This window comes from Oncorhynchus masou, chromosome 23 (genome assembly GCF_036934945.1).
Source record: "Oncorhynchus masou masou isolate Uvic2021 chromosome 23, UVic_Omas_1.1, whole genome shotgun sequence".
In the NCBI taxonomy this organism is placed as follows: Eukaryota; Metazoa; Chordata; class Actinopteri; order Salmoniformes; family Salmonidae; genus Oncorhynchus; species Oncorhynchus masou.
Genome location: NC_088234.1, coordinates 11,308,696 through 11,317,905, shown reverse-complemented (window position 1 = coordinate 11,317,905; position 9,210 = coordinate 11,308,696). Strand labels below are relative to the sequence as shown.

At 43.4% G+C, this 9,210-nt stretch overlaps 1 protein-coding gene across 1 annotated transcript; it reads left to right on the top strand.

Annotated features, from left to right (window-relative positions):
* Positions 1 to 7,210: 7,210 nt before the first annotated feature.
* LOC135509913 (G-protein coupled receptor 12-like) lies at positions 7,211 to 8,897 on the top strand. The gene is made up of 3 exons (XM_064930740.1): positions 7,211 to 7,423; positions 7,689 to 7,975; positions 8,194 to 8,897. The coding sequence occupies exons 1-3, from the start codon at positions 7,211 to 7,213 to the stop codon at positions 8,777 to 8,779; spliced, it is 1,086 nt and encodes a 361-aa protein (XP_064786812.1). The 3' UTR covers positions 8,780 to 8,897.
* Positions 8,898 to 9,210: the final 313 nt, after the last annotated feature.

The following is a 9,210-nucleotide window of genomic DNA, read 5'->3' as shown; positions in this document are numbered from 1 at the left end:
TCACTTCTGTTATCAAGAAGTGCTTTGAGAGACTAGTCAAGGATCATATCACCTCCACCTTACTGGCTACCCTAGACCCACTTCAGTTTACATATCGCCCCAACAGGTGCACAGACGACGCAAACGCAAAGGCCATCGCACTGCACACTGCCCTATCCCATCTGGACAAGAGGAATACCTATGTAAGAATGCTGTTCATTGACTACAGCTCAACATTCAACACCATAGTACCCTCCAAGCTCATCATCAAGCTGGAGGTCCTGTGTCTCAACCCCGCCCTGTACAATTGGGTCCTGGACTTTCTGACGGGCCGCCCCCATTTGGTGAAGGTAGGAAACAACATCTCCACTTCGCTGACACCCCACAAGGGTGCGTGCTCAGCCCTCTCCTGTACTCCCTGTTCACCCACGACTGCGTGGCCATGCTTGCCTCCAACTCAATCATCAAGTTTGCAGATGTCAACAAAAGTAGTGGGCTTGATTACCAACAATGACGAGACAGCCTACAGGGAGTAGGTGAGGGACCTCGGAGTGTAGTGTCAGGAAAACAACCTCTCACTCAATGTCAGCAAAACAAAGGAGATGATCGTGGACTTCAGGAAACAGCAGAGGGAGCACGCATGTATCCACATCGAAGGGACAGCAGTGGAGATGGTGGAAAGTTGTACGTTTTACGTTCCTCACAGACAGTGTGGTGAAGGAGGTTGAAGAAATGTGGCTTGTCACCCAAAACCCTGACAAACTTTTACAGATGCACAGTCGAGCATCCTGTCAGGCTGCACAGCCCTCATCCGCAAGGCTCTCCAGAGGGTGGTGCACAACGCATCACCAGAGGCAAACTACCTGCCCTCAATGACAGCTACAGCAGCCGCTGTCAGAGGAAGGCCAAAAAGATCATCAAGGACATCAACCACCCGAGCCACTGCCTGTTCACACTGCTACCTTCCAGAAGGCAAGGTCAGTACAGGTGCATCAAAGCTGGGACCAAGAGATTGAAAAGCAGCTTCTATCCCAATACCATCAGACTGCTAAACAGCAATCACTAACTCAGAGCGGCTGCTGCCTACATTGAGACCCAATCCCTGGCCACTTTAATAAATGGATCACTAGTCATTTTAATAATGCCTCTTTAATGGTTACACATCTTATATTACTCATATCACATGTATGTACTGTATTTTATACCATCTATTGCACCTTGCCTATGCTGCTCGGCCATCGTTCAACAATATACTTACATGTACATATTCTCATTCACCCTTTAGATTTGTGTGTATTAGGTAGTTGTTGGAGAATTGTTAGATATTACTGCACTGTCGGAACTAGAAGCATGAGCATTTCGCTACACTCACATTAGTAAAAATCAATGAAGCTGGAGACTTATATTTCCGTCACTAACTTTAAACATCAGCTATCTGAGCAGCTAACCGATCGCTGCAGCTGTACATAGTTCATCTGTAAATATTCCACCCAATCTCCATACCTCATCCCCATATTGTTTTTATTTACTTTTCTGCTCTTTTGCACACCAGTATCTCTACACATCATCATCTGATCATCTATCACTACAGTGTTAATCTGTTGATTTGTAATTACTTTGCTACTATGGCCTAGTTATTGACTTACCTCCTCATGCCATTTGCACACACTGTATATAGACTTTCCTTTTTTCTATTGTGTTCTTGAGTGTATGTTTTGTTTATTCCATGGGTAACTCTGTGTTGTTGTTTGTATCGCACTGTTTAGCTTTATCTTGTTCAGGTCGCAGTTGTAAATGAGAACTTGCTCTCAACGAGCTTACCTGGTTAAATAAAGGTGAAATAAAAAATTAATTAAAATCTGATAACCATGTGTAAGTGACAAATAAAATTAGATTTTATTTGGGAAGCATTGAACTACAGTTATTCAGCCGTGACAATATATTCAATAGATATTCTGCTGTTTAAAGCAACAAGGATGTTAGTCAATCTATTGAGGTCAGATTGAATTGATTTGAGAATTCTGTTAAAGTACATTAGATTTATTTTATAATTTGAGATGAAGCTGAATTTATCTATGAACTTCAATATGTTTAGGAGCGATCGAGATGCATTGTCTAGTAAAATATCGGCCGCGTGTAACGAGACGAAGTGATCAGTAGATTTGAGGGAAATGGGTCTTACTTCCTTTAATTGAGGAATTTCCCTGGTCCGGAGGTTCCATAGATAATAAAAAATAGCAGAGGAGAAATTGGATCACCTTGTCTGCTGCGTCTAGTGATTCTGAATGGATTGTAGCACATATTGCCTGTTATAACTATTGCTGAGGTATTGGAAAATAGTATTTTAATCAAATTAATGAAATTGGAGCCAAGGGGGACCAGATATATGACCATTCAAAGATTTTTATGCAGCGAGAGATAACACAGATGAAACGATTAAGATATGTAATAGTTGAGGAGAAACTTTTTTAACTAACCCACTTTGGTCCGTGTAGACCAATTTGGGTAAGTAAATCTCGAGACGGGACGACAATATTTTGTAAAACAGATTAATATTTGTGTTTATCAAAGATAGGATGCACTAGTGAGAACACTTTTTATTTAACCGGGTAAGTTGACTGAGAACACATTCTCATTTACAGCAGCAAGCTGGGGAATAGTTACAGGGGAGAAGATGAACAAGCCAATAGTAAGCTGGGGATGATTAGGTGACAGTGACAGTATGAGGGGCAGATTGGACATTTTGCCAGGACACTAGGGTTAACTCCCCTACTCTTACCATAAGTGCCATGGGATCATTAGCGACCACAGAGAGTCAGGACACCCGTTTATTAACATCCCATCTAAAAGACAGCACCTTACACAGGGCAATGTCCCCAATCCTACTGGCCCTCCAACACCAATTCCAGCAGCATCTGGTCTCCCATCCAGGACCAACCCTGCTTCGCTTCAGAAGAAAACCAGCAGTGGGATGCAGAGTGGCATCCTTCTCCTTTTCAAAAAAAAAAACTGCAATATGTGCTGTATTCACATCTCTCCCCAATGAACCTCTGTAAACGGCTGTGTTAATCATTTAGACCAATACTGGACCTAATTGATTCCAACATTTTATATAGACCTCAGGGAGAATACCGTCTCATCCAAATGATTTGCCTTTATTCATGCTTTCCAATGCTCTTTTGAGTTCATTGAGAGAGAGAGTTGGTCTCCCAGAGAGGCGGCTTCTTTTGTTGAGAGAAGAGGAGTTCTTAATTATTTTAGAAATAACCGAGTCTGGCTTGGTGTGGAGTAACAATCAGAGGTGTACAGTTATTTATAGAAGCGGGCGAGTCTTTGATTCATTTGGGTTCTGATAGTTCTGATAGTTCCCCTGTTTCAGATACAGTAGTTGCTATATCAGCTAATTGACCATTACTGTGTAGCTGGTTGGCCAGTAAACAGCTGGGACGATTACCATGGAAGCAATAGTGAGTCTACCTCGATGGATGGCAAATTCTGCTCCCTGTCTTATCAATAAATCACGTTATACCTTGACCTTGGAAAGAGTAATAGCTACCTGGTCTGAAAAAATGTGTTTGTTGAGAACATACTAACGCAGTTAACAACATTTGTCGTTTGGATATCTTCTTTTATTGTGATGTATTCAACCCAGATGCAAATGCAATTGCATTCTTTTTAGTAAAACCATTGGTGGTATCCCATAGAATCAGATGATCATCAATATAATTTTTATTGATCATTAGGAATCATTTTAGTTACATTTCAAATTGAAACGGCATTTTGTGGCTCTTTTAGGACATTCTGACATTTTGTAATTGGCAGTATTAGGCATGGTTGTCGGACACGCTCATGTGTCAAAATGTTAATCTTTTTAATTTGAGAAAATAGAGGTGTAGATAATATAAAATCGATTTGAGAGAATGTTTTATGACTGAGTAGAAAGTGTACTCATTTGCTTTTGGATTAGTACAGACGTTTCCGTGAGAAGACATATGTTGGGGATGTCTCATGGTCTGACAAACACAGCTGTAGCTCGGCCACCTTCCACCGTAGATGTGGAAGGCTGACATGGGCAGATGTGGAAGGTTGACATGGGCAGATGTGGAAGGCTGACATGGGCAGATGTGGAAGGCTGACATGGGCAGATGTGGAAGGCTGACATGGGCAGATGTGGAAGGCTGACATGGGCAGATGTGGAAGGCTGACATGGGCAGATGTGGAAGGCTGACATGGGCAGATGTGGAAGGCTGACATGGGCAGATGTGGAAGGCTGACATGGGCAGATGTGGAAGGCTGACATGGGCAGATGTGGAAGGCTGACATGGGCAGATGTGGAAGGCTGACATGGGCAGATGTGGAAGGCTGACATCAATAGACTTTTAACTTTTTTTTATAAAGGCAATTTTCTTTCCATTATGGACACATTTAAGAAAAGTGATTAAGCCTTCTTGGTCTTCGCCTTTACCCAAGATGGTGATTTTGAGTTTCTTATGTATCGTTATGATTACACCGTTAATGTTTGGAGCTGATTTAAAAAAACAGCCAGTTTGTACAAATGGTTCTGCATTCTATGTGCGTCCTGATGGATCCGGTGTGTTCTAGGAGCGTTGCTATATCAATATGGTTTCATACTAGGATTTCAAGACAGCTGGAACCTTTGATAGGACCAATTAGGTCTTTCTAATTCTGAGAGGGAATAGCTTGTGTTGCCATTGTTTTTCAGACAGGAATGTTATGTTAATGATGTAATCGTTATCTTTAGTGCTGATACTGTAAGCCCATGGATGTAGGGGAAAAAACAGGACCCACAGGGAAACCACCCACCCAGAAAACCCTCCCGGTAAACCACTCATTGGCTATCCATATTTATTGATTTTTTTAATTAAAGTGAGCCTTCTTGTTTGCTATATAAGGAATTTCAAAGGATTTATAGCATTTGCTTTTACTTTTGATACTTAAGTATATTTAAAACCAGAAACTTTTAGACTTTTACTCAAGTAGTATTTTACTGGGTGACTTTCACTTTTACTTGAGTCATTTTCTATTAAGGCACTTGTCAAACTCATTCCACAAAGGGCCGAGTGCCTACGGGTTCCCTTGTACGTGATTGATTAATTAAGGTCTCTGATTAGTAAGGAACTCCCCTCACCGGGTTGTCTAGGTCTTAACTGAAAGGAAAAAACAAAAACCTGCAGACACTCGGCCCTCCATGGAATGAGTTTGACCTCTGTATTAAGGTATCTTTACTATTACCAAAGTATTGCAATTGTGAACTTTTCCCACCACAGATGGATGGGTGGGTTGATGAATTAATAGATGCAGTTTTAGTCGGAAGTTTACATACACCTTAGCCAAATACATTTAAACTCATTTTTTTCACAATTCCTGACATTTAATCCTAGTAAAAATTCCTTGTCTTAGGTCAGTTAGGATCACCACTTTATTTTAAGAATGTGAAATGTCAGAATAGTAGTAGAGAGTATTATTTATTTCAGCTTTTATTTCTTTCATGGGTCAGACGTTTACATACACTCAATTAGTATTGGGTAGCATTGCTTTTAAATTGTTTAACTTGGGTCAAACGTTTCAGGTAGCCTTCCACAAGCTTCCCACATTAAGTTGGGTGAATTTTGGCCCATTCCTCCTGACAGAGCTGGTGTAACTGAGTCAGGTTTGTAGGCCTCCTTGCTCGCACACGCTTTTTCAGTTCTGCCCACAAATTTTCTATAGGATTGAGGTCAGGGTGTTGTGATGGCCACTCCAATAATTTGACTTTGTTATCCTTAAGCCATTTTGCCACTAACTGATGTATTGCGATGTTGCTTCAATATATCCACCTAATTTTCCTGCCTCATAATGCCATCTATTTTGTGAAGTGCACCAGTCCCTCCTGCAGCAAAGCACCCCCACAACATGATGCTGCCACCCCCGTGCTTCATAGTTGGGTTGTTGTTTTTCGGCTTGCAAGCCTCCCCCATTGCTCCAAACATAACGATGGTCATTATGGCCAAACAGTTCTATTTTTGTTTCATCAGACCAGAGGACATTTTTCCAAAAAGTATGATCTTTGTCCCCATGTGCAGTTGCAAACCGTAGTCTGGCTATTTATGGCGGTTTTGGAACAGTGGCTTCTTCCTTGCTGAGCGGCCTTTCAGGTTATGTCGATATAGGACTCGTTTACTGTGGATATATATACTTTTGTACCTGTTTCCTCCAGCATCTTCACAGGGTCCTTTGTTGTTCTGGGATTGATTTGCACTTTTCACACCAAAGTACGTTTATCTCTAGTAGACAGAACGTGTCTCCTTCCTGAGCGGTATGACGGCTGCGTGGTCGCATGGTGTTTATACTTGCGTACAATTGTTTGTACAGATGAACGTGGTACCTTCAGGTGTTTGAAAATTGCTCCCAAGGATGAACCAGACTTGTGTAGTAGGTCTTGGCTGATTTCTTCTGATTTTCTCATGATGTCAAGCAAAGAGGCACTGAGTTTGAAGGTAGGCTTTGAAATACATCCACAGGTACACCTCCAATTGACTCAAATGATGTCAATTAGCCAGAAGCTTCTAAGGCGATGACATCATTTTCAGGAATTTTCCAAGCTGTTTAAAGGCACAGTCAACATAGTGTATGTAAACTTCTGACCCACTGGAATTGTGGTGCAGTGAATTAGTGAAAAAATTACTTGTGTCATGCACAAAGTAGATGTCCTAACCGACATGCCAAAATTATAGTTTGCTAACAAGAAATTTGTGGAGTGGTTGAAAAAAGAGTTTAAATGACTCCAACCTAAGTGTATGTAAACTACCGACTTCAACTGTAGATGTATATATATGGATAGATTGATAGAGTTGTGATGGACACCTCTGCTCTCTGTCTCTCTCTCTCTCTCTCTCTCTCTCTCTCTGTCTCTGTCTCTGTATCTCTCTCTCTCTCTCTCTCTCTCTCTCTTTCCTCACCTTTCCCTCTTCATCCTCCCTCTCTCCCCCAACTCTCCCCTCATCTCTGCCCCCTGGACTCATATTCTCCTGTCCCTCTCCTCACCCTCTGTAGCATGATATACTACATTACCCATAATGCTCTGTATTCTGTCTCCTGTTTGATGTAACTAAACACGTTCCTAAAGCTAACACTATGGTGTCCCGCCTCCTTATTATTTCAATAAAGCATATTTCCCCCCCCTTCTTCTTCTTCTTCTTCTTCTTCTTCTCTCACCTCCCTCCATCCAGATATGATCCTCTCCCTAGCTGCAGCTATGAGCAGCGGCGGCATGCCCCAGAACACTACTTCCTCCTCGCCCTTTGACCCCTCGCCCCTGGACCCCTGGCTTGACCCCTACCCTGACCCCTACCCTGACCTCCCCGGGGTTAACGCCTCCTCCTCCGACGTCCCCGGCCGCACCTATACCTCCGACCTTGACTTACGACCTCTGACCTCACAACAGGTTAGACATGATGTCATCAAGTTTAGTTTACTTTTTTTTTGTGATTGCTGATTTCATTGCTTTAAAAAAAGTATAGTGACCTTTGGGTGTTTTGAGAATTGCTTAACATATAAATTATAATTATTATTATTATAATTATTATTGTTGTGGTTGTTATGATTATGATGATTTGTTATTATTGTGGTTGTTATTGTTATTGTTGTTATTAGCATTATAATGATGATAATCATGATAAGGATATGAGGATGATTATTGTCATCAACAGGATGTTAGCCCATGGGATGTGGCGTTATGTGTCACGGGGACACTCATCGCCTGCGAGAACGCTCTGGTCATCGCCGTCCTCTTCTACACGCCGACCCTCAGAGCGCCGATGTTCATCCTGATTGGCTCGCTGGCATTCGCCGACCTCCTGGCGGGTCTCGGTCTCATCCTGAACTTCATGTTCACCTATCTTGTCGAGGGAGAGGTCGTGACCTTGGTTGCCACAGGGATACTCATTGCGGCATTCTCGGCATCCATCTTGAATATCTTGGCGATCACCGTGGACAGGTACGGTAATATTTATGTCTCTCTTTATATCTTAAAATTAGATTTGCAGGGATACAGACGGTTTCAAATGTTCTGACTTTGCGGACAGCTGCTTTGTTGAGAAACGTTTTACTTGCAATGACAGTGATATGCGGTGTAGTTGAATGCAGTGAATGTGCTAAAGGTGTAAATGTGAAAGTAAAACACGGACTGGATTTCAAGTGTTCATTGCATTACAGGTACCTGTCGCTGTACAACGCGCTGACCTACCACACGGAGCGGACTGTCCTCTTCACATACCTGGTGGTAGGGGTCATCTGGTTGGTGTGTCTGGTTCTCGGGGCCCTCCCTGCACTCGGGTGGAACTGCCTAGACGACCAATCAACGTGCTCAGTCTGTCGACCTGTCACCAAATCCAACGCCGTCGCCCTCGCTGTCTTCTTCCTACTGGTTTTCGCGTTGATGATGCAACTCTACCTACAGATCTGTCGGATCGCGTTCCGTCACGCTCAGCAAATCGCCGTCCAGCATCAGTTCCTCGCCATTTCCACGACCAAAGGAGTCCAGACGCTCTCTGTGATTCTCTGCGCCTTCGCCATGTGTTGGCTGCCGTTTGCTATGTATTCTATTGTGGCAGATTCAAGCTATCCTATCATATACACATACTCTATGGTGCTGCTGGCAGTGTGTAATTCAGTCATAAATCCTATTATATATGCGTTCAGGAATCCGGATATACAGAAGGGGCTCTGGTTGGCGTGTTGTGGGTGTGTCCCGTCAAATCTGAGCCTGAGACCTCGAGCCAGGACATCCAGTGATGTATAGGGAAGCATTGTTCATGGTTACGACCGCTCCAACCTCTCCCTCCGGCCCTGGACCTGGCAATGTCTAGGGAGGGGGTGTAGCGACGTATATAGAAGGGGTGCAGGTTGATGTCGGTATTGGAGGAGGTGTGGGTGTACGCCTATCCAACCTAGCTCTGTGACCCAGGGTCTCCAGCAAACTTGGACATCCAGAAGAGAATGTGGTGGTGAGATCAAGGGACATGGGGATGACCCCCCCCTAGGATCTCCAGTGAGGAGGTAAGCTTTAGGGAGAGGACTCAGTGAGGTCAAAGTGGACCCTAAGGCAAGAGGGAGGGTGTGGGGTGGTGACCTGGCAATGTAACCCCCTTCCCATCCTTCTCCAGGGTCTAGATCAGAGTTGCAGGGGCGGATGCGGCTCTCCTTCATCAAAGGATGAGGGGTCATGGACTG